General features: G+C 37.6%; 3 protein-coding genes across 6 annotated transcripts; all 3 read right to left on the bottom strand.

The window, feature by feature from the left end:
- Positions 1–382: 382 nt before the first annotated feature.
- Positions 383–4447, bottom strand: LOC110420203 (E3 ubiquitin-protein ligase SINAT5-like). 4 transcript variants are annotated; one of them, XR_002445523.2, is made up of 5 exons: positions 3723–4447; positions 2117–2503; positions 1380–1822; positions 1173–1251; positions 383–1030 (listed from the first exon to the last, which is right to left on the bottom strand). XR_002445523.2 is itself a non-coding variant. In XM_021433470.2 (3 exons), the coding sequence occupies exons 1-3, from the start codon at positions 3987–3989 to the stop codon at positions 1460–1462; spliced, it is 1017 nt and encodes a 338-aa protein (XP_021289145.1). In that variant the 5' UTR covers positions 3990–4446; the 3' UTR covers positions 1260–1459. The 4 variants fall into 4 exon arrangements, 1 of the variants encoding a protein (XP_021289145.1); XR_002445531.2 differs by having other exon boundaries at positions 1173–1218; XR_002445530.2 differs by lacking the exon at positions 1173–1251.
- Positions 4448–5042: 595 nt separating this feature from the next.
- Positions 5043–11783, bottom strand: CLPX (CLP protease regulatory subunit X). The gene is made up of 15 exons (XM_021433349.2): positions 11043–11783; positions 10596–10657; positions 9993–10093; positions 9560–9639; positions 8934–8984; positions 8505–8579; positions 8351–8428; positions 8081–8137; positions 7769–7839; positions 7580–7679; positions 7378–7482; positions 6938–7000; positions 6699–6821; positions 5476–5631; positions 5043–5396 (listed from the first exon to the last, which is right to left on the bottom strand). The coding sequence occupies exons 1-15, from the start codon at positions 11631–11633 to the stop codon at positions 5325–5327; spliced, it is 1785 nt and encodes a 594-aa protein (XP_021289024.1). The 5' UTR covers positions 11634–11783; the 3' UTR covers positions 5043–5324.
- Positions 11784–13636: 1853 nt separating this feature from the next.
- On the bottom strand, positions 13637–24068 carry LOC110420039 (uncharacterized). Its single transcript, XM_089782887.1, is given in 17 exon segments — positions 13637–13842; positions 14117–14187; positions 14495–14614; positions 14937–15022; positions 15105–15177; positions 15266–15886; positions 16375–16701; positions 17694–18462; positions 19411–19474; positions 19576–19708; positions 20060–20159; positions 20385–20512; positions 21335–22084; positions 22086–22236; positions 22238–22265; positions 22330–22460; positions 22462–24068. Coding segments are annotated over 17 exon segments (5058 nt in total). The 5' UTR covers positions 23883–24068; the 3' UTR covers positions 13637–13757.
- Between the last annotated feature and the right edge of the window lie 129 nt (positions 24069–24197).

Raw genomic sequence — 24197 nt, 5'->3', positions numbered from 1 at the left:
CAGCCCATTTGTTAAACTTTAAGACAAAAAATCAAAAAAAAAAAAAACATGGTTATTGTAGTTCAAGGTATTTCGGTCTCTTATTTATAGCTGCTATTCATTGAAGATCCACGTTGAGACTAAGATCAGGGAGCAAACCTGGTCTCATTGCTTATGTCCAAACTCCTAAAAGTTAATTCTTCTTAATAAAACAGAAAAATGGACCACCGAGGAGGCCATTAATTGGCGCAGTCCCTACTTTTACTGTATGAAGTCATGCAGATTCTAATGTCATAGCTTAACCCATTTCAAAGGAATAAGCATGTTTACATAGTTGTAAACAAACAGTCCATATCTTGCTAGACTTGCAATGCAATCAAAACACGATTAGAGGAGGGGAAAGTGACGAAAAGTGATGGAGATTAGAGAGTAAAATTTTACACGGGTCATAAATCAAGCCTCCCTCATTATAACAATCAAATGATTACTCTTAGAAACCAGTTATCATCAGAGTTGCAATACATGAGAGCGATCTAACAACCAATGCATTGCCTTGAGTTCCAACTCAAATTGGCTTTATCCCCCTCTGAATCGCAGGCTGCAATCCGTCTCTTATTGCACCGCACTCCGCTGGTGCACCGGTGCGAAGTGACTGGATTCAGTTTCTCCAAAGAATTTAATGTGATGGGATGAAGGTAAGTTATCTATCTACAAGGGGTTTGTAAGCCCAGTATCGTACCATATTTATAGCTAAAATTTTGGATTGAAATATTGCATCGCTAGTAGACTTTTGCTTTAAGTAAACTTGCTATAAGTGAAAAGACGAGAAGCAGTCTAGCAAACTCAGGTACATGGGGGCTGCAGAGAAGGTGTATTGATGTTTTCATCAGTAAACAAGGGGAAAGGAGTTGTTGGTTTGCTGCCACGGATGGTTTTGCAGCAATAAATGGATTTGATGGCAATCAAAGTAATAAACTGTCTTGTTTAAGATTTCCAATGTCTTGGTCTAGCTGCGCAGGGGTGACCGGGAGAGCATGGGGAAATAAAAAACCTGAAACAAAAGATTTCATCAAAGAATTGCAAACTTGCAAAGCTGCACAATGAGCAAGCTAAACATTTTATAAACCATTTCATCTGGATTTAAATCTAAATTAGAATTAGTGATTTATAGATGTTTTAGGAAAACTTCTTACTCCATCTCAAGCTGGCACATTTTGTGACATCACCAAGTGTAAACAGCTAGAATGACAGGATTAATGAGCTATGGTCAAACTGGTGCATCAGTAAATGGTCATATTATTGCAAACACAAGGTTAGGGAAGAAAATACACTTATTAAAAATTTCATAGAAGCTGAAAACTTTTCAAGCCTTCTGAAAACTTCCATCCATTATAACATACCAGAAAGCGTTGGCAGAGGTAGAACACACAGCAGAAAGCGTTCAAAACAAATCAAGGAAAAGTTATCAAAATCAATTCTCTCAGCTACATAAGTTTGGTATGCACACACCAGCATCTGGATTTTGTTGTTCCTTCCATATCCTTCCAGTAACCCTAAGCTTTAGCTCCTTCCTGTCCCCACCAGAGAAGAAAAGTGCCATGTTACGTTGGATAATTAGACCATCATGGCTGTCCCTGACTTTCCGGTGACTATCACGGATGCTACGTGGGGTACCTTCCCATATAAGTTTCCGGCCATTTGCTCCAACCTCAAGGCTGTAGCTATAGTTCCTAGCCTCAATCTCATCACCCATGAAACGTAGAAATGCCATGTAGACAGGGGCCATGCCCAGCTGGAAGGCTTCAAAGTGAAGGCAGAAATATTGACCAAAACAATGGAAGACCTGACAAAGAGCAGATAAGACATTGAGTCTCATTTTTTGGAAGATAATTACAGACCAGAGAATTTTATTTCTAAGAGAAAATAGTGTTTCTTTTTTTTTCCCCCTTTTTGGTGAATGCAGTTTTCTTCAGCTTGTTACATTGTGCCCCATTGTATATGACCATCCATGAAATTTCTCATTAAAAGATGTCATGGTTGAACAATAGCGCACTTTTTATTTTTTCTAACATGTAGTGGGCCATTTATTCACTGGTTTATAAAATGGAAAATGCAGTATAAAAATTACAAAACTTACTGTTAGCATCCAAGTAGCATTTTCCACTTCACGGGGGTTGGACTTCACATAACGATGGTTAAACGTGCAGCCAGTGTGCATGTCCACCTTGTGGTCATCCCTCAGATGGGCAACCAGGAAAGGAATATCCCCAACAACAGAACACTCTGATCCAGCATATGGACAATTGTATGGTCTGTAGTTGCAAATTGCCTCATGTTTGAGTTTGCTGTAATAGGGAAAGATTTCTGGGCATCCTAAATTGTAGTATTTGCAAGGCAATTCAAGGGATTCTGCCACCTTCTCCAATGCTAAACATCTAATATCACCAAGTTCCTGTCTACAAGTGGGGCACCGGTTGTGTACCCTTGTTTTACATGTAGAACAAAGTGTATGTCCATTGTGGCACTGCAAAAAGCTGTATTGTTAAAGAGAGCAGTTTACCTTCTATTATTTGCAAGTACCAAGATTGAGCTCAGAAAAATTTTAAATTCCTTCTCGTTGTTATTATTGTCGTAAGGTTTTAAAAGGATATTGCAATTAACCATTATTAACAAACACTGAAGTTTATTATCATGGTTCTTCACTCTTTTATCATCTACCATTGCTATCTAATCAAACAAGAAATTAGAGATCTCAGGGTTCCACTCCAACATCTCCTATATAAAAGCAAGAAAAAACAAGAACATTTCAAACTACCCCAATATTTTGTGTCTCTCTATTTGTTACAGAACAACAGTTCAACAAGCAAACTTCCGAACCCGAAAAACATCCTGCACCAATCGTAAATATTTCTTGAAAGGATTCTCAATTTAAAAAGTAACTGATTCTCCCCTTTAGAGTGGAGCTTGCACTTGTTCCTTGCCATCTATCTTGGTGAAGTTTGCAGGCAAAAACTTAAAACTATTTCCATGTTCTCCCTGAAAACTTGAATCAAGTGCTTAGGAATTGATTTACTACACTGTCCATGTAGCACTTCTTAAGGGAAATTACTATTCCAATATCTAAAAATAATCATCTCACTATCAAACTCAAACATGCAATCAAACATTTTTTTTTCTCACAGTAAATATAAGCCATGACTTGGTGCTTCCACACAGTGACTACGTATTAGCAGCAAATCAATCCGATAAATCCAGTTTAAGTCAAAACTCAAAATCCTCAATCTACATATGTTACATCATAAGTAGTCCATCATTCCTTTCAAGTGAACACAATACTAATTTCAATTTTACAAACCATGCTTATGACAAATTCATAACATTAATGACAAGCTCTGATTTCGACCACAGCATGCTAAAGCAATATGTATAAAAATCTATAATTCATGTTAAAATTGAAACGAAACCATAATATAGACAATGCTTTCCATAATAACAATAATAAACAAAAAACGGGGCTTAAAAAGGAATCTAAACTTAAATCCAACCCAGAAGAAATCTCAAATCAATTTCTTTCTTAGCAACATGAAATAGACGAAATCCCACAGAATGCACAGCAAATCTATTCAAACCCATCGATAAAAAAAATTTGAACAAAATCAGCCAAAAATAGCAAAATTAACAACAACGAAAGAAATGAAGAACCCCCAAAATTGATATACAAAAAAAGCATGGTGAAGACAGACCTGATGAATTGGTGGGTACATAGAATTGGTACAAACAGGGCATTCTAACAATTCATGAACGCTGGTAGCCGGAGCGATCGCCGTAGGACCCACAATATTGTTGATGCTATTAGCATTGGCGGTGTTGTTGGTGCCATTGTGAGGCTTTGAAGATGAGAATTGATGGTGGCCGTGAAGAGGGTGTGGATGGTGCAGATTATGGTGATGGATCTCATCCTCATCCATTCCATCTGTGGATGACACACACTCAATACTATCCAACTCCATTCATACACTCCACCCTAAATCTCAGATTACTATTTATTTAAAACAGACCCAAAACTACAAAGAAATTTACAAAATGAACGGTGAACCCCCACTCCCACCCCAATTTTTTTTTTTTTTTTGCTTTTTCCTGTTCTCTTCTTCTTCTCTCAAAATTTTCTCTTTCTCTCACCTTTTTTTTTTCGGAATTCCAGTGTAGAGGAAGAAGAAGAGAGGGAGAGAAGAGATGAGGGATGACGAGAGAAAAGATTTAGGAGAGAAAAGACGGATTCCAAAGAACCAAACAGGCCCTCTTTTCTCTCTCGTTAAAAAGAGGTTCTTTTCTTCGTTGGCTCTTTTTTCTCTTTCATTTTTTTTTCTTTAATTTTTGTTTTTTGTTTTTTTGTTTTTGTTGGTATCATAAAGTCATATATTTAACATTAACGTAACATAACACCTTTCTTTTCTATTTCTTTCTCCCCTCTATCTTACGTCTATCTACTCTCTCTCTCCCCAACATTTCGGTTCAAAGTTTACAGATACAGAGGTTGAAATTCAAGTTTTCAACGGCTAGATGGAGAAGAATCAAACGGTGCTGATTGGGTTAGGATCATTATACAGATAAATAAATAAATAAATAAATAAAAGAAAACAAGACACAACAAAGATACTAAAATTTATTTTTGTGAAAAACAGTTTTAAGGCAAACATATAATTATTATTATGCTGCTTGCTTTGCTCCATCTTCTCTACCCTCCTTCACTCCACTTATTAACAGGGGTTTAGTATTTGGATATTTCGTATGTACTCAGTAAAAGGAGAACAATTGCAACTCATTTATTTCTCTTTTGTGCCCCTTTTTCGATAGGTAGAAGTCATGCCAGTATAATAAATTATACTATTTTAAAATTTGTTAAAATAAAGTAATAATGAGGTAAGTATGGAGTTTGTGTATTATAATGCGGGAATTGAAGCTACGCTGTAATCGCATGATTATTGAAAAGCTTATTCACAAGGTGGCACAAATTATTACCTAGTGAGGGCGAAGGGAGAGCAATCAAAGTCTTCGTAAAAACGATGCCAGGCATGAATCATGATTTAATTTCTTTTGTAATCAATAACACTTTATGTATATTTATCCATAAATATAGCTCATACAACACTGAATCTCAGTCACTGTATTACTGAAATAACTGAACTGAGATGAATCAATATCCATATGGAATGGGGTTGCTTGCTAATAAGGTAAATTAAAACTGCATGTTTCCAAGAAATGATAGTAATTGCATGCATAATCTATTAAATTAATGTGAGCTTATTATGTACAATGAAGTTACATCTACAATTTCATCAAATTGATCACATGCTGGCAACTACTGAAGGAAGCTCCGTTTCCACCTCAGGCTCCCCATCCGATCCCTCTGCAGTTGTCTGCAACACAGAATTGTAAGTATTAGCTCCTCATCAAAATGCAAAAATCAGATACAAATGTACCCAAAGTCGTATGTACCTCCAAGTCCTTCGATTTTTGTTGTGAAAGGTATCGGTCCAATGCACCTTTACCATAAAGAATCTTAGCCCCAGTTCCACGGCCTTCAGATCCAACAGCCTCCTCGTCAACTACTACTGCATCTATTACATCATCACCAGTCCTGATATCTGGAATCTGCAAGTAGAGATATAATAAAATCCATGAAAATAAAGTTGCGTGTCTCTGAAAACAATTGGTCCACAACAAATTAGCATTCAAAGAGTCACCAGACAAAACAGTGATATAATCTAACCTAGTAACACCTTGCTCTAAATTGAATGTAGGCAGATGTTCACGTTTGTTTACCCCCAAAGCCAAATGTTTAGCTGAACTTTCTGCTGGATTTTGCAAAATCTCCAAATGCATGTCCATGACAGCAATCAAGCTAAGCAGGAACATGCCATGGGTCTTGGTTTAAATGGCAAAGAAGTTGGGCAGGGGGAGGTGCTAATTTGGAGAGAGAAAAAGGTCATTAAACAGTCATGGTCCCACCGGAGTGGGGTACATAGAGGGATGAGCTGGAAATGGTCCTTCCATTCAGAGGACATATCATAGTAGTGCTCAAGTCCATATAAGGCCAAAGCATGCGTAATAAGAAGGTTTTAACTATCCAAAGCACATTGCTCTAGATGGCAGGATATAGAGCGACAGAAACAGAGAATTCCCATTGAGAAAGGCCTTCTTAGATCCAATAAGAGAAGTTTAAGATATAATTCTAATCATGACCACTGCTCTGATAGCTACCAAAATTTCCTTATTTCTTCTGCTCGAGTAAAGCAACAGATTTATGCATTCAGGCATTCTTGGACAGCATATAGAGTCCTATTAAAAACAGGCCATATCAAGCACATTGCTCTAGATGGCAGGGACTACAGCGACAGAAACAGAGAAGTCCCATTGAGAAAGGCCCTCCTAGATCCAATAAGAGAAGTTTAAGATATAATTCTAATCATGACCACTGTTCTGATAGCTACCAAAATTTCCTAATTTTTTCTGCTTGGGTTAAGCAACAGATTTATGCATTCAGGCATTCTTGGGCTGCAGATAGAGTCCTATTAAAAACAGGCCATATCAAGCATAAATCAATTTTAAACAACTTTCTTCACTTGATAACAAATTCACTAACAAGGGCTTCCACAACACCGGCACTCTACGGTCTTCATAGTCAACAACAAAAATCGGAATAGCACAACACAGCATACCTCATACATGGAATCCATCAAGATATTCTCCAAGATGGCTCTTAAACCCCGGGCCCCCGTATTTTTAGATATTGCTTTTCTGGCAATTAATTTCAAAGCATTTTCTGTGATATGCAGTTTGACCTGAGGGAAAGAAGATCAAAGTGAAATCAATTGGCTGTACATGACTGCAGACAAATTAAATCTACTGAGTATGAACGGAATTAGTGTTCCAAAGTCTGGACAGATAAAGAACTCACGCCATTCATTTGGAACATCTTTTTGTATTGCTTGCCTAGGGCATTCTTTGGCTCTGTTAGAACCTACAAGAGTATTGGTGCTGGTAAGAGTCATATACGAAGCTGAATTAAACAATCGCATCACTGTGCAAGAAAGGAAAAATTTAAAAGAACAATAGTATCACCTTCAAAGACCATAATCAGGAGAACAATTTGCATAGATAATTAATCATCCATTACATGTTTCTAAAAACATGTTGAGAGATAAAGAATAAAGTAACACGGGGGCACCTTTTATTCATGAAACCTAATAAAAGAATTCAAAATTTTGACTGCAAGAGTGTCGGCAACCAGCCAACCACTTCCTGCCATTCTTGATCATCCCACAATAAACTAGTAAAACATTATTAGAAAAATATAATTTGCAGACTTGAGAGCAAGAAACAAAGTAAAACATTCACCTGAACAAGTTGTTCTTCAGTTAGAGCCAATAAACTGACAAGAACTGGGAAACGTCCAACAAATTCCGGTATCAAACCATATGCAATGAGATCACTACTTTCAACCTGTCAAACACAAGGGGTTCATATAGAATGTGAGTATCTTCAATTGTTATGTCTAAGCCACTTACAATAATCATCTTGAATGTTATGGAGCACTTACAGACTCCATTAAAGTTGATGCCACAGCAGCATTTGTAACACCACCAGCTCTCATGTTTGCACGCACTGGGGCTCCAAAACCAATAGAAGAATCTTGACGTCTGAAATGCATTCAAGAAATTTTAAATTGACATTGGGAAAATAAAGTTAGCTGTATTCTAAAATTAGTGGACACAAATATTGGTATAACCTTTCTGAAATTGTTTTCTCTATATCAATAAAGGCACCCCCACATATGAAGAGTATATCCTTCGTGTCAATCTGTGAAAAAGTATAAAGAAAATCATCAATAACAAAGTGGTCCCACATAGAGAGGGAAATAAGTATGAAAATACAGGACCCAGCAAAATCAGTCAAACGTTTTGTCATGATGAATTCATGATAAAATCTTGAAAATAACAGCAAAATTAATAGTTTATCCACGAGCTTTACATAGTTTATACCTTATAATGTAAATAAGTAAACACCCATGAAACACTGTTACTACACTGAGTGTGTATACCTGAATATTTTCACCTCTAGGATGCTTTCTAGCTCCCTTCTCAGGAACATTAACAATCTGGATCAATAAAAAAGGCTCCATGGGTCAGAATAGTGAACCATTTATTAAGTCAACCCAATTAACTACTAATTACAATGGTGATTAGTTGGTTTATGGATTGATCTGGCGTTTATCCATAACCAGCATCAAGAATCCTAAAATCCGGTCCCACAGCTTCCGATTGTCATTTAACAGTATAATACTTCCACAGTTAGTAAACCATGCACTTACTGTTCCCTCTAGCATCTTTAGTAATGCCTGCTGAACACCCTCCCCAGACACATCCCTGCTAATGTTAAGGCTCTCAGCCTGCATAGAAAGAAAAAAGAGATGAAGAAAGAACAATTAAAGCAAACAGAATTTTGCAAAGAAGACGGAAAAGAACCTTTTTGGTAATCTTATCAACTTCATCAATGTAAACAATGCCCTGTTGTGCAGCTGCAACATTATAATCAGCAACCTGAAAAAGTGTATAAAAGAGGATTCAAAAAGCGATTATTAATCAACAACAGGCTTAAAGTACAATCCCAACATATTTCTCACAAGAAATAAGAAGTCCCATATACATTATGCTGGCCTCAATGAAAGTGACTTTCATATGCTACTCTAAAACTTTTCACTTTTATTAATACTACTTTAAAGTTTCTCATATGAAGACCTATCCGATGCCAAGTTTATATTCCTCCACCAGTAATAAAGCTAACTTCAGAAGAGAAAGAAAGTGAATGCCGTTAAAAGGTGTTGTCAAATGAACAAATAGTTGCACTTCAAAGCATGTTAATTCAGGTAGAATACATAAGGCTCTCGAATTTACCACAAGGAGCTTGTATAATATAGACTCGACATCTTCACCTACGTACCCTGCCTGCACATAGCATAAAGAGGAAACAGCTAAGTTCCATGTCACTCTTATATAAATAACAATAAAATTTCCAATGAAAAGGCATAATAAATAATGAAATATTTTCATAAAACAGATGAAGAATAATAACAAGGAATTACACTAAAACATATATTCACTCTTAATTTAATCAAATAAACTGACAAAGAAAATGGCAAAGGGACAGGGACATAGACAGCATCAAACTCTGGTATTAAGTAGTCCTCCACATAGATCCTTACGCTGGGAGCAGGGAAGACAGTACAATTATAGGGAAAACCCAGTTTACTTTCAATGTCTATGTGCTCCATTGAGCAATTTGATCATCTTTGTCAACTAAATTTCATCTAAATAATGTTTTTTAACACCGAGAAGACAAATAAAGAATCCTAGAAGCACATTTATAGAAAGAAAACCAAAATTCCAGGACTCATGAAGGTTATTAATTGTTTACTGCACAGGTAATTAAATGATAGTGAAAAGCACCAGAAGACAAAATAAATTCAATTAAGCAAGAAATAGAGACATTTAATCACAACAATCCAAAGCCACCAGCTTGCCTGAGTCAAGGTAGTTGCATCCGCAATAACAAAAGGAACATTCACAAAGCGAGCCAAGGTTTTCGCAAGTAATGTTTTCCCTGTCCTTCAAACAACGTCAAAAGGGAACATGTGAGACTAGTAACACAAAATAGAGATGATTATAATCAAATGAACATTGAAACTACTTGAGCTAACCTCAACTGGCTGGTAAACAATAATAACATGACAATTTTAGTAAAAAATCATGAGTAAAAGCGGAGGTCAATGAATCCTCACACCTCAATTTAAATGTTAAAATAAAGAGGAAGACATTGTGATGAATTAACAAAACTGCAACTCAATCAAAGAAAATCTCTCTTGAAATGAACCTATGAGAAACAGTTAACAATTACCAAGTGGAAATATTGAAATAGAATGCTCAATTCTCACACCAAGTATGATAACAAATTACCTGACCCTGTCGGCCCCATTAAAAGAATGTTACTTTTCTCCAGTTCCACTATATCATCATCTAGTACATCTGCTATATTGCTACCTGAGTCTCCTGCAGGCCTAGCTTACCAAGAAAACATGTTAATAACAGATATTCCCCTTAAAGAACACAGTATAAAGAGCAGCAAATGCAAAAATAGACACAAGAATATGTGCACGAGAATAAAAAAAAAGCTGCCACCTTTTGAAAGCTGACACTGTTAACACAAAGCTATCCTTGATACGCTCCAAATTCACTAAACAGTACTGGTACAGCAACTGACTGTCGCAACCAATAGGAATAGAGCATAACTAAAGATCTTCAATATGCTAAAAGTTCCTGGACTTTACTATGACATTTTCCTTCTCTTTTCTCTTCTTCTTCTTATTTTTTCTTTTTCAAAATATTTAAATATTCTAAATGTTTCATCTTATTATGTAATCATAATGTTTCTGGACATAAGCAAAACTGCACGTCTAACAATTAACTACCTCAACCATCTAAGAATGTTACATGCATAGCAATGAAAAGAACGAACCAGATTAAAACAAGAACTGCATATCTTGAAGGTACTAAACTAACCGCTTCTGTAATGACTCGTGGTATATTCTCATATAGTGGTTGTAAACTGCCACTGATAGAACCTGCATTTATGGCATAACATTAGACCAGAACACAAAATGTAAAGGATTTTTACATGTAGCTTCAAGAACAGTGTGTTTTTCAGTTTGTACCACCTCAACAACTATAAATTATCCACCACAAGTGGCAGAGTGTTATATTGTCAATCCTTACGACAAATGGTCAACACAATTCAACGTCTCCATATCAACACAAATTAAGATAATGATATGCATAAAACTTCAAAACTCTCAAATAGCATTAAGGAACCAATCAATCAGTGCAGATTCTAATTTCTAAGTACTTTTATCGCTTATAGTAGTCCAAACCAAAGATCATCTTTTGTTGAAACAGAGTAAACTAATAATAATAAAAATCCCAACGCCAATAAAACATGATAACCATCACCTTCTTTGCCCTCTCCTGCCCAATCACGAACTTATCCAATCCTCTACAAATATCTTTCGGAGTCGGGAAATTATGCCCCAAATTGGATCCACCCCAACACCCATCCTTTGAACCCGGCCCAAACCCGCTTCCAGAACCTGTACTCGCCCCTCCTCCCCCTCCAGCTCCTCCTCCACCACCACGGCCCAAATTCACCCCACTAACACGAATCGCAACCCCATCCCCTGGGGGCTGCCAAACCTCTGGTGGATCTCCATAAGAACTCAACACCGTACAATTACTATAATTCAATTTCTCTCTCAATTCTCTATCGAAATCCTTATTTAAGCCGCGGCAAGTTCTCCTAATATCCAATAACTGGGAACCCTTTTCGACGAGTTCACCCCGAAGCGAGACGGGCTTGAAAGAAGTGAAGTGATAAGGAGTGTTAACAAAGTGGTCGTCCCATTTGGTACGGTAGGTAGTAGAGTGAGAGGAGCTAGCCATGCGACCATAGTGCATGTAATTAGACAGGAAGTGTCTGAATTGAGAGACCGTCAAAGAGGCTGTTTCTACGGAAGGTTTGGATCTGAGTGCAGCAGCAGCAGCCATGGGAAGAAGAAAGATAAACAATTCGAGGGGTTCAATTGAATTGGGTTTTTCTTAGATTTTGGGATTACCATGTACACGAGAGGGAATTCTTTGTTAGAAGGAGATAAACTAGGACGATGAAGAAGTGAAGAATAGGTATATCTTAATCAAAAGGATAAAAAGAAAAAAGAAAAAAAAATCAGAAAATATCTAATTACAGAAGAGGACAGATGAGTTTGGGAATATCTGTCCCTATGTTTGGGGTTAAAAGGGTAAGTTAGAGACTTCAAAAACGACGGCGTCTAAATTTTTTAAAATTAAAATTAAAATATAATGAAACTTATCGAAATTTTTATTAGCACAAGATAGCAGAGAAATATATCTTTGTTGAATATCACGTTTAATCCTTTAATTTTGATAAAGAAGCTTTGGTATAGGCTTGGCTTGAGATTGCCTTGACCACTACCAGTGCTGCAAATTACCCTTTCAAAATTTGTCCTACAGACATGGGCAAAGATATTTACATCTTGTTGAGGTTCAGTCTGAAGACAAATAGTAAGCCTTCTTAGGGTCTATTTTGCATTTATTAATGAAGGGCCAAACGCCTTTCTTTCTAGCAAGGGGACATTCCCATTTTTGCAATCATCAGTCGCATTTGCCAACCTTACATTTTGGTCCGAGCTTACAGGCAAAGAGACTAGGATGCTAGGATCTGTATCTTTTACATGACTTTTAAGGCTTATCCCCCCCTCTAGATTCTTTTTCCTTCAAGCAAATTCAGTGAGTTTCTTGTCTTAATATGACATTGATACACTAACCAAGTATAAGACTGCAGACAAAAGCAAAGAATAAGGGATGAAAACGATGGAAGACTCAGAAAATACATGGTAGTAATGTAAAAGACACCCTTCTCATACAATCACCATACATCCAAGCAATGAAGGCTTGTATTTGGGCAGTTTGACACAAAAACCTGCTGCAGAATGCAGCTGAAATAGTTAACATGCAAGCCTGCTGGAAAACTTAATTAAATTGTAGCAGAATTTGTTACTGAAACCTGCTATTAGAATATCTGCAACTACTTTCTTTTGTGGGTTGGTATTTAATTGTGGGCACCCACCAGCCACAATTAGGCTTGCTTGTGTCTCCATTGGATGAACGGCAAAGTGACAGAGGGCCATCACAAGCCAATAAATCTAAGGCCCAACAAGTAAACACAATCTCATATGAGATAACTTACTAATGTTTACATATCAAGTGAAGCATTGGAGTTGCAGGTAACTTACCTAGTCACGTGTCATATAATTACTAAAGTATCCATTTAATAATTTCTTTTTTTTTTAAATTTTTTTCCTCATGCCTAAAACAAATGTATGCAAACTTAAATAAAAAATCCTTGCTGTTAGCTGTTATAATATAAATAGCCCAGTACTGAAATCCATATCTATAGTCTCTAGAGTCCATTGCAACCGGCATTGCCAATTTGTAGAAGGATGCTGCGACAAAGAGTAGCTCTATAGGCCAGGCTGATGTCTGATACCCTCCCTACTTATCTAATTGTTTACCTCTATAAACTTCCGTGGGAGGCTTTACCATTGCCATCTTAGTATCAGCAGCAAGAGCAGCATGTTTATACCAATCAACAGGTACATCCCCCAGTGCATTGGCTTGGTAGATGCTTTACACCTCCACCGCAATAGGAAAATGTCTTTAATTAAATCCACTTGTCAATGAAATAAAAAACTGAAATGAAAGTAGTAAATCCTTATTTTCAAACATACGTACAGTGTTAATTCCATCAGTCTAGTTTAAATTTTACAAGCTTGATCCAATACATGCAAAACTGACCAGGATGTTCTTTCCAGCACTGCAACATAGATGCATGTGGCTTAACTTCTGTTGTTAAAACTCAAATCTCCAGAAATATCCTTGTAGGTCTGTAGTCATAGCCGCTTAGCATTGGGTTCACAAACTTTGGATAACAGAGCACAAAAGTCTAATCAAGAACCACAAATACGTCATTTCACTATACAATCTCCGATCAACCTTTCAAGAAATATGATGGTTTTATTCATCTATTCGATGTTCGTAATGAGCCAGATATATGTTCATTTGCCCTTGTTCATTAAAATGAGTTCTTTGCTTTTATGTTGAGATTGGTACAGTCATAGAAATCCTCTTTAATGGTTCAATCCCCGTAAAATTCTGGTAATAGCAAGCTTCAGGGAATCTGCAATTTTATCAGCTAATGAAGTTCCCCCTATTAATTAAGGAAGCTCTAAGGAATCTGCATATTTTCTCTGATGGTGAATACTAACTAAAGAAACAGTGGAGAAATACTCCAGTCAAAACATATTCATTTGAGCTAGCAACTTCACATGTAGCAATTGCTGAAAATGACATCTAAAAATTATGCGAAGTCTCCAAACACATTATTTCCAAGAGTTAAACTAAATTACAATCATCAGCAGGAGATAAGAGTTAAACAGCAAACTTGACCTTACTTGAGGTTTGTACTCAGTTTTTTGGCCTCCCTTACTGCAAGATTTGCAGCATATATTGCCATCTTCTTCACCTATACAAAGATTACCTTGCATGAATAAGAAACATCTTTATATTTAGTAACTAAAGCAGCCAAATTTGCATGGAATTGAACACCAAAAGCATAACAGAAAGATATGAAATCATGTTCAGTTGACAAACATCTATAATTTTGTCTCATGAACATCAAAGCAATCTTTCTAAGTAATAATTAGCAAGTTGATAGGACAGCTGCCAGTGCACATTAGTCATCACTTGTTTTATATGAGTGAAAAGCAATATTAACTTAACATGTAGGACCAGATAAATTAAGTGTTGCCTAACAATGAGTCAATTAATACCTCCAATTTATCTTCTTTAGCTCTATGGGTTTTGGGGAGTAAGCGGAACTCTTCTGTCAATCGGATGCATTCTTGCACATTGTCGGGGGACACAAAATCAAGGGCTACTTTAATGCATGACTGGAAAAAAAAAGGTGAGATTGTCAACTTCAGTAAGTAAGGCCACATCAAAAGGTTAATGAGATCTAAGCTGAAATACTGATACTGGTTATAATTTCAAATGGATCTACAATATACCTTGCCGTTGAAATAAAATAAATTTTTGTAAATACAGATCAGGGTTTGAGTTTAGACAGTCAAACTATCTCAGGGAAACATTCATCTGGGTGGAGGACAAACCACAACCACATCACGTAAGAAAGCAAGTTCAGATAGGTTATCTAGCATTGCCATGCAGCAGGCTTATCAAAAACAGGCCTACTGAATGCTGGAGGATCCTCACCTGTCTATTTCTTACTTGATGCGGGCATCCTGCAGGAATGAAAACAGCTTCACCAACATGTTGCTCAAATGTCCAAGGTTCAACATCTGTGGAACAATTTGCTATTAAAAAGGATAGAGATGATTTAGTGTGCAATGAAAAAGACTTTAAAAAAAAGCAACTTCTTACTGAACTCCTCCTTCAGCTGCTTTTTATGTCTCTCACTGAGATAAAGGGTCTGATCATGAATAGGATGAAAAACCTAAAGCACATGTAGCACATCAATTTAAAAGAATTTTCCTAAAAATATGATCCCGATGGGCAATGGATGAGAAGGCAATGATACGCACAGAATTTACAGGAAGGTTACTTATGTGATGGAATTCTTTCTGATGCTTCCATAAGTATTCAATTAACTTAGGTACATCCTCCCTACGGAAAATATCCCAAACAGCACCACCATGTGCATTGTCTGAAGACTGATTTTCTGTAACAGACTCTCTAGTCGTATTTGTATCAGGTCTTACAGACCCTAAATCCTCAATTCGATTAAGAGAACCTCCCTCGATGATATTATGTGTTTCCCCTTCAATATTGTGGTTCTGTTTTTCATTACACATCATTTCCTCAATCATTCCGTGTTTAGCATCAAGCTGATGTGTAGATTGAAGTTCTCCAATGGCAGCAGAGTTGGAGCATGTATCGACACCTGGCAAGGAGAAACTACTCTCAGCAACATCCTCAATCTTGCTTGCCATATTGTCTACTTTTGCAGAATATTCAGGATTCTTGCTTCCACCCTTATGAGGTCTCTTTCGCCGCTTTCTTCCCAATATCTGTGACACCTTCCGTGTCCGACCACAGCAGCGTGGATGCATGTTTTCAGCTTCATATTTCTTCTGCAATTTATCTATGATTTTAGTCTGCCACGGGGGAATCTTCACATCAGTCGCGTGAGTTAGCACATTAACCTACATAGGAGAAAGAGAAAAGTTACACATTCCTGATCTGAAGTGGCAGAAAGAGGAACGGGAGAGAAACGTTAACATCGAAGTAAAATGCCAAATTACATGTTGGGAAATTATCCAAATCTTAAACAGGTGAGGAAACAGAAAAGCTTCACATACTTTTAATGGGAAATAACAAGTGTCCTAGGACACCGAAGTTGCATTATTGGCAAGTCAAACAATACATCAAGGAGTAGTTTGAACATTGTCCTTGCAATAAAATGCCAAAAGTTATAAGATCAATGGCATTATGAATGTGCATGCTGTAAATCTGATCAAAACACAGGAACAATTTAAGAAATTGCATTTCTCATATGTAAATCTTAAATCAACTAGTTGGTTCTGTCAAAGGTAAATGAACAGAAGAATAGTGATGGAAAATATCAATACCACGGTAGAAGGCAATCATGTGATATACATTATCAGTAGTTAATGTAAAGAGTATTGCATACCGCATCAGAAATGTCACAATGTAGTTTAGTCACTGAATCACCTCTGCCAAGTTCTTTCAAAGATCCATAAGCAATGTAAGTTTTGGGCCCCAAATCCGGCTTCAATACAGCAGGAAGTTTGGTAGCAAGGTTCAGGATACCGGAATTTGGATGAGTATAATCTTTAAAAGGAAGCATAGCAATAAATTCAGCACCATGCCTTGGCAAACACTCTTCAAATGAATTTGATGCAGGCCAATCCTTCAACTTCAACATCTCTGGCCATCCGTTCCTATACCTACGACCCTCCAAGTAGCCTTTGAAGAACCGCCTTATATTTATTTCAACCTGCAGCATCCAGAACAGACAAACACACAGTTCACATCTTAGGTTGTGAAAATTACTTTTAGCATAAAGCATAATCCAGGTGTCACACAAGGTAGCAGGTGACATCAAAATATTTGCAGGCATATGCAGACATGCAAGACAGACACAAGAGCACAGAAAGTACTCAAAAGGCATTAAAATCTAAAAGAAGTCTGCATACAACCAATGATTCTAATAAACATTACTACCAACGATTTTTCATTTCCTGCTCCCCTTAGCCAAATGTCTTAACAAGGAAAGGATACATTTAACCGAAAACCCGTATATTATGCATATACGCATAACGGGGGATTTATAGACAGAATCCAAGAAATATCCCAGAAATTAGATAAGTAGAAGTATAGGACAATGGAGACTGGAGTTTGATACAAAAGGGCAAACGACAATGAAAATGAGACATGCTACACTAAAATTATGGTGTGAACCTTGCCTCTGTATACAAACCATTCAACAGTGAAACTTCTTTTAGTTTTTGAGTCATTGACCTAACACGCCACCAAGGGAATGGAGAAGAGAATACCAATGAGAAAGAAGAACCCATTGCCCTTAAGGGATGAGTATGTATGTCACTATTGAAACTATTAAAAACAATGAAAATAAAGATATCTTCTGAGCTTCCTATCTTTAGTTCCATACGCGCTAGGCAAGGTAAAACATGACCTTCATTAACTGACAGCATAGATGATGAATGCTTTCATTATTCAATTGAAAAACGCTATTCAATAAAAGCTAACACTTAATCCGTTGATAGTGTGCTGAAAACCATTGACCAAATATCTTACTTATTTATCACATTACAAAAATAAAGTTCTGAATGTAGTTATAAAAAGTCAAGATGTTCCTTAAGCATAGAGCAAAGAAGGAAAGAGGGAACTAAAATTGGAAATGGTATAGGGAAAAAAAATCATGGAATCACCAAAGATGCCTTTAAACATGCAAAAGGTGAAAGGTACCTCACACCAATCCAAGCAATCAATTGCCTTAACCCTCTTTGCCTCCTCTTTTAATATCTTTTTTGCACCTATGAAAGCCCTCCACATAACCATGGGCTCCCAACTAAGACCAGAACTTTTTTCAAGTACATTTCTAACAATAACAGGTTCACCTCGCATCCAATGCATTTGAAAATGCTGAATATTATTGTCTTCCAACTGGATAGCATTTGGGCAGTACACAAAATTGTCATGACTGTTCTCTCTATAAGCTGCCTGCCTAACTTCAAAATTTTCTGCTTCATTTGCTGCAGAGTTGCTAGTAAGACACATAGAACATCCTTCAGAAAACTCAATATCAGGTAACTGAAAATTGACAGTAAGCTCCTCAGCATTCTGAATCAGTTGATCAACCGAATTAGCTCCAAAGAAGCGTCTTAGTGAAAGAGTCTCACTACCACAACCGCCCCTTCCTTTTGGAGGACAAGGAATCCTACCATCTGCCTCAGCTCTCCAATCAAGAGAGTTACATGACATGCCAGATGTGCACTCAGTTGACACAAGGCTCTTCCAATCACATCTTACTCTCACTGTACGAATCTGGTCATCTGAATCTGTAGCTTGACCATTTACTCTTTCAACAGACTGCTGGTGAGAGAATTTTGCTTCATTACCTCCAGGCCGAGATCCTTTTCTAATTTCATGACAACATGTGATACATAGATCATAAGAACAATCAGGATTTGGGCAGCTTCTGTGGAAATTGACTATGGATGTATTGCAATTGTCACTGTCGCAGAAGGAGACATTCATAGTAATAAATATCATGCAAATATGTATTGCCTTTTGACACTAGAAAAAACAACAGATATGGCTCTAGTACAATTCATAGCAATACTAAATACTAAAAATTATTGAATATACCCAACAAATCCGACCAAGAAAAAACTATCACCAAATAATTCTTTCTAACAATACAAACTTCCTTTAAATAATCTTTAAATGCAAAATTAATAACTACATGAAAATACACAAGTCAACAGAAAATAGCAAGAACTGTCAACAGCGATGCATGCGACTATTAATATAAAATTTCTCCAATCCAAAGTAGTGATCATTAACAAAATGATGAGGTTTCTCAATGGCATGAATTGGTTCTAATTTCCACAAGACAACTTAGGATGGGATCAAGGAGACAAGCAAATGACAGAATATGGGCTAAGCCACATCACTTAATCTCATCTAATCTGCACTATCCTCGGCCAACCCTTTTCCCATCTGATCCTACTTGTCAAAACATTAGATAATGACATTAATTACTCTTCCCTAAAATAAGTATTATCAGAAAAGACTATATCTCCTATCCTCTTAACATACAACCTCATCTTTCAGAGCCACATCCACTACACTCCCTGCTACTTTTTTAACTTAAACATTTAGAAAGATAAAACTAAACTGCAAATAACCATGGCTCCAAAGGACAGTTTCTGTTTACACAGAACCAGACATCAGTTGTTCCTTCTGTACCAATTTTAAGTTTAGAAGAGCTTCAGTCTCAGGTATATTAAAGCAACAGAAAATTAAGATGGTAAAGAATGTTAGTTGCTTCCAAGTAAATAACATGATGGTCCAATAATTGCATGCCATGTTTAATAAAAGAGAACAAAGATATCAGATGTTCAATATAAAAAAAGAGCCACAAGTTTTTCCTTGAGCATCAAAGAGCATGAGATGATACCAATAGACCCGATCATCATCATCTAAGACAGATACCATTATATCTTGTTCTGTCAATTGCACACCTATGGAAAAATAAGGAGGCACGCATCACTTAGCATTCTGAACCATACATCTAGTATAAAAACCAAAACTTACAGAAAGCAGTCATATCACATTATAGTACCGCGTATACTGGTTTCCACCTCTAATTCAGCATGTTGCTCCTGTTGTATATGCCGAAGGAGAGGCAGAATTTTGTGTAGCAAATAAAGCAACTTTTGCAGTTTGATACTTGTATCTACTTCCTCGTGCTCATCCTGTCAAATTAGCAAGTGCCAGTTGGCATCAGAATGTATGCCAGGAGAAATGTTTAAGGTGTTCGAACATGGTAAACAAAGACCTAGGAAATGCTAATGTTAGGATGTCTGATTTTATGGATCATTCCAATGTCAAGAAGGGGTGGAGGCAAAGTGAGAACATGAGATAAAACTATTGAAAAGGTCCTTGCTCCTGTTGATCTTACTCAGGTAATGTCCTAATAGAAGATTAGCTGGAAATCAGAGCCAAGTATTAGGAAAAGACGTTGTCATTGTTGGCAAGAATGTATAGCCACAAAAGTTTAGCACATTAAACAGAAAGGAAGAAGAAAATTAATGAAAGGCACATACTGTGACAACTAATTTCTCCCTGAGGCATAATCTGCAATTACAATTGCCTCGACAAAATGGACAAGCAACTTCTATGTCCTCTCTTGTTTGCTCTGAATACCTGATACAATTCATTTGCATTGGCATTAAAACCCTAGGATAAGATCCCTTTCATACTTACAGGACAGATCAACAACTAATCAATGTTCAATTGTTCATGAAACAAAGGTCTAATGAAATATCGAGTAGAATACAGATGCTAATTGAACCAACTTAACTTCCAAGACAGAAAAACTTAACTGTTCTTCCAGGTAACAAGAAAAAGAACTTCACAAGATCTCATTACCATTTTGCAAGGCATTCATAGCAATAGCGTTTCTTTTTGCATTTGGAACAATTGACAACACTCCTATCAGGCCTCCAGCATTGGTGGCACATCAAACCCCTCCGCACATGCTTCTGGCTTGTATCATCCTGACAAAGAAATCAAGCTATAATAACATACCACCAGAAATTGGAATCAAGACATTCAGTCACTGTGATTGCACCATAAATTAAATTGAGACAATTGAAAAAAAAGTTTTAAAGTGAAAATAACTTTTTCTCTCATTTATAGATAAAATTAGTATTCCTCCTTGCTTCATAACCAATGCTTATACATTCATGGGGGAGAAAATAGCAAAATCAAACTATTTGGAGCCGTAAAGAAGCAGAAATATTGCAAGAGATGCTCGGTCACTGGCCACAAATCCTTTTTTAGGCATTTTAGCAAGGAAAATGAAGTAATTAAACAGCCCTTATATTATCCCTTCTCATCTCATACCACTCAAAAGAAATGTGACTTCTCTTACAGCAAGGAACATATACTCCCACCTCAGAACTCCCAACCAGAACAAAAAAGAAGAGGGGGTGAGATAGAGAAGAAGGGAACAATTTACTCCCAAGAAACTATCACTGCAGCCTGTTCAAATATTTTGGAAACTTTCTGTGGCACTCAGAAGTCATACCAAATGTTCATCCCTTTACTTTTTAGTGTTTGGCTTTCCTTTTGGCAACAGGGCATGTTCTAATCGGATACCAGGATATAAGAAAAATTAGCAGTTTAACGTATCAGCATGTTCAATATACAAAAGCAGAAAATGTCCAATCGTTGCCTGTGACCTTTTTCTTACTAACAGACTGTGGGTAATGCTTTATGGTTTAGTTATTTCAATTACAAATTCACAGGCCCTAAAATTACAATCTCTTTTAAAAATCTCATCAGCAGTAGAAAAACATAGTTATGGAAAGACTCACTGATGAAACTGAAGTTTCTGATTGACTACTAGGCTTCTTTTTCCTCCCTCTACTCTTCTTTTGAGCATTGCCGAAATCAGCTGTTAAACTGCCCCGAATGCCAGCTACTAGTATTTTCTTTTTCATGTTTACACTGCCTTGAAGATGCTTACCTGAAACACTGTGGCTCATTTTCAAATTATTTCCTTCTCCCTGTTCTATCTGTGCACAAGGCTTGTTAATTTTATACTTCTTCCTCACAGGCGCCTTGCCAAAAAAAAGTTTTCTCTTATTCTTTGAACCTTTTGGTCGGCCTCGCTTCCACTTTAGCCCCTCATTTCCACGATCATTCTTGCCAATAGCTTCCCCACTTTGATGGCTTTCTTCTTTTGCAGTAACAGTTGGCTCCTTATTCTTCAAATCCTCTTCACACCAATCTTTAACCTTAGGACCAATAATCTCATTTTTACCTTCATTAGCACCAGATCTTTCAATGGGAATTCCCCTACCTTCCTTGTCTACAAGAGAATTCATCTCACACCCACCTGTAATAGCTTCACCAGGCATTACCTTATCTTCCTCCCTTACAAGGGCAGTCCTCACTAATACAGTCTCTTTATCACCATAATAAACCCCCACAATTTCAACAGGCACTCCCTGGGTCTCACTATCTTCGTTATTTTCCCTCTTATCCTTCGAAATTTCAAGAAAACATTGCTTATCCTTTGATTGCAAGGTCTGTTGTACACTTGAAAGTCCAATTTTTTCGTCTACTAAGCCTTTTCTGCTTATTCTTTGAACCCTTTGGCCGGCCACGATTTTTCTTTGGTAGGACATTGTTATTTCCGTTCTGAATTCCAACTGCACCTTCACCACCCTCAGCTTTACCAAACTTATCTTGATTTTCTTCAACATAAGTTTTTCTGATTCTTAGAACCCTTTGGTCCACCATCGCCTCCTCTCAACTGCGCGCATTCTCACTTACTCTCCGGCAAGATTTTTCTTCTCTTTCTTTGGCCCCTGTTGCTGACCTTGTTTCTCTATCCTTCTACCCGTATCATTTCCTCCAGCATCGTTACCGGCAACTTCACAAGGCATTACCCCATCTCCTGCCAGTAGAAAGGTAGTTCTCTCGTTCTCCCAATCATGGCCTCAAACTTTTATCTCCGCCATCATTATTGCCCCCCACAATATGACAAGACATGTCTTGATTCTCACCTGGAAGGCTAATCTTCTTCTTCTTTGAGCCCATTGGCGGACCTTGCTTCTGTATTACGCAAACAATCTCATTTCCAGCCTTACCATCACCACCAACTTCACTTAGCCCTTCGATTCTTTGTTCGCCGGCAACAATTTTCTTCTTATTCTTGAACCCTTTGGCCTACCACGTTTAGTCTTCAAGCACAGTTTCATTTGCCTCTACAGAAACATCTTCCTTTCTTCTCTTTGAACGCGCATTTCTGATATAATCTTCTTTCCTTCTACCAATATCATCTCCTCCATTGTGGCATTCACCTGAAAGACCTTTTTGCATTTTCTTTGAGCCCTTAAAGGGGCCTCGCTTTTTAACCTTACCATCACTTAACCCTTCCATACTTTGTTCAGCACCTAGAATTTTCTTCTTATTCTTTGAACCCTTTGGCCTACCACGCTTAACCTTAACCTGCCCTCCCCCATCCGTACTCTCTTGATGCATGCCTGCATTTTCAAAGTAACCATCTTGACCTCGACTTCCCTCCCCAGCAAGATGGGTTTCACATCCATTTCCACATGCAATTTCATCAAACAACCCCTGAATGCCTTTACCTTCCACATTGTCATACTCAGCTTCACCAGAGAAGCACTGGGTTCCTTCAACACCAACATTCAAACCCTCATTTGGTCCACTAAATAGGCCTTGAATTAGTCCATCAGCAAGACCCATTCCACCATTTCCAAATGGAACCCCACCAGACCCACCCATCTGAATTTCTCCACCACCAAGACTGCCAAATATACCATCTACACCAAACCATGGGTTGCAACCTTGGCAATCAACGACCTCACCATTATGTCCACCAGTTTCTCCACCAAACCGTCCTTGAACCCCAGGAGTAGCTGCACCAGACCCACCAATGGCAAGTCCAAACCCAGCTTCAACACCCCAAAGCTTCAAAGTTTCACCCCCATTCACACCACCATCTTCACCAAACCACTCCAAAACACTCTCAACACCACCACTGCCTTCAACAAACCAGCTTTGAGTTCCTTGATCACCATCATTTCCAGCGGTGACTTTGACTTGTTCATTCCCGTCATGCTTCCTTACTTCCTCCACCCCCACGGGATTTATACTCCCTTGACCAATTACATGACGCTTTCGCTTCTTCCTTTGAGTACACACTTGAGTTCCACCCTCACTGCCACTTTCACCAATGTTCTCCGTATCCACCTTTTTACCACTCCTTTGCAAGGAATAGAGATAGTGTTTATGGCATAAAGACTTTCCGGTCAAAGCTCTCTCACTGCACCGCCAGTTTGGGGTGCCTCGTCGGTTGCACCGATGGTATTGATGCTGATTATCATCCATTTGATCATTCCAACCAAGGAAGAGATTTTGAAAGAGAAGTTAATTTTTAATTGAAACGTAACGCTTTTAGTTCAATGACGGAAGGAAATCCGTGGCCTAATGTACGTCCTATAATAAAGTAAACCAAAATTAAGGCAGTTGTAAATGTAGGAAGTAGGAACAAGAACAATCTAAACAAGGAGATTCCATGAGTCATCAACCAGAGGTAAAGTAGAATTAGGAAAAGGGCGCCGAGTGAATTTATGTTTGTTAAAAGGAAGTAGGGGGTCCACCACTAAGGATAATAGTACTTGTTGTTGACAATTCCTAGGTGGC

Source organism: Theobroma umbraticum, unplaced genomic scaffold (assembly GCF_002168275.2).
Source record: "Theobroma umbraticum cultivar Fairchild unplaced genomic scaffold, ASM216827v3 scaffold_30.0, whole genome shotgun sequence".
Taxonomy (NCBI): Eukaryota; Viridiplantae; Streptophyta; class Magnoliopsida; order Malvales; family Malvaceae; genus Theobroma; species Theobroma umbraticum.
Note: the sequence above shows the minus strand (reverse complement) of the source record. Positions and strands in the feature narration are given on the sequence as shown.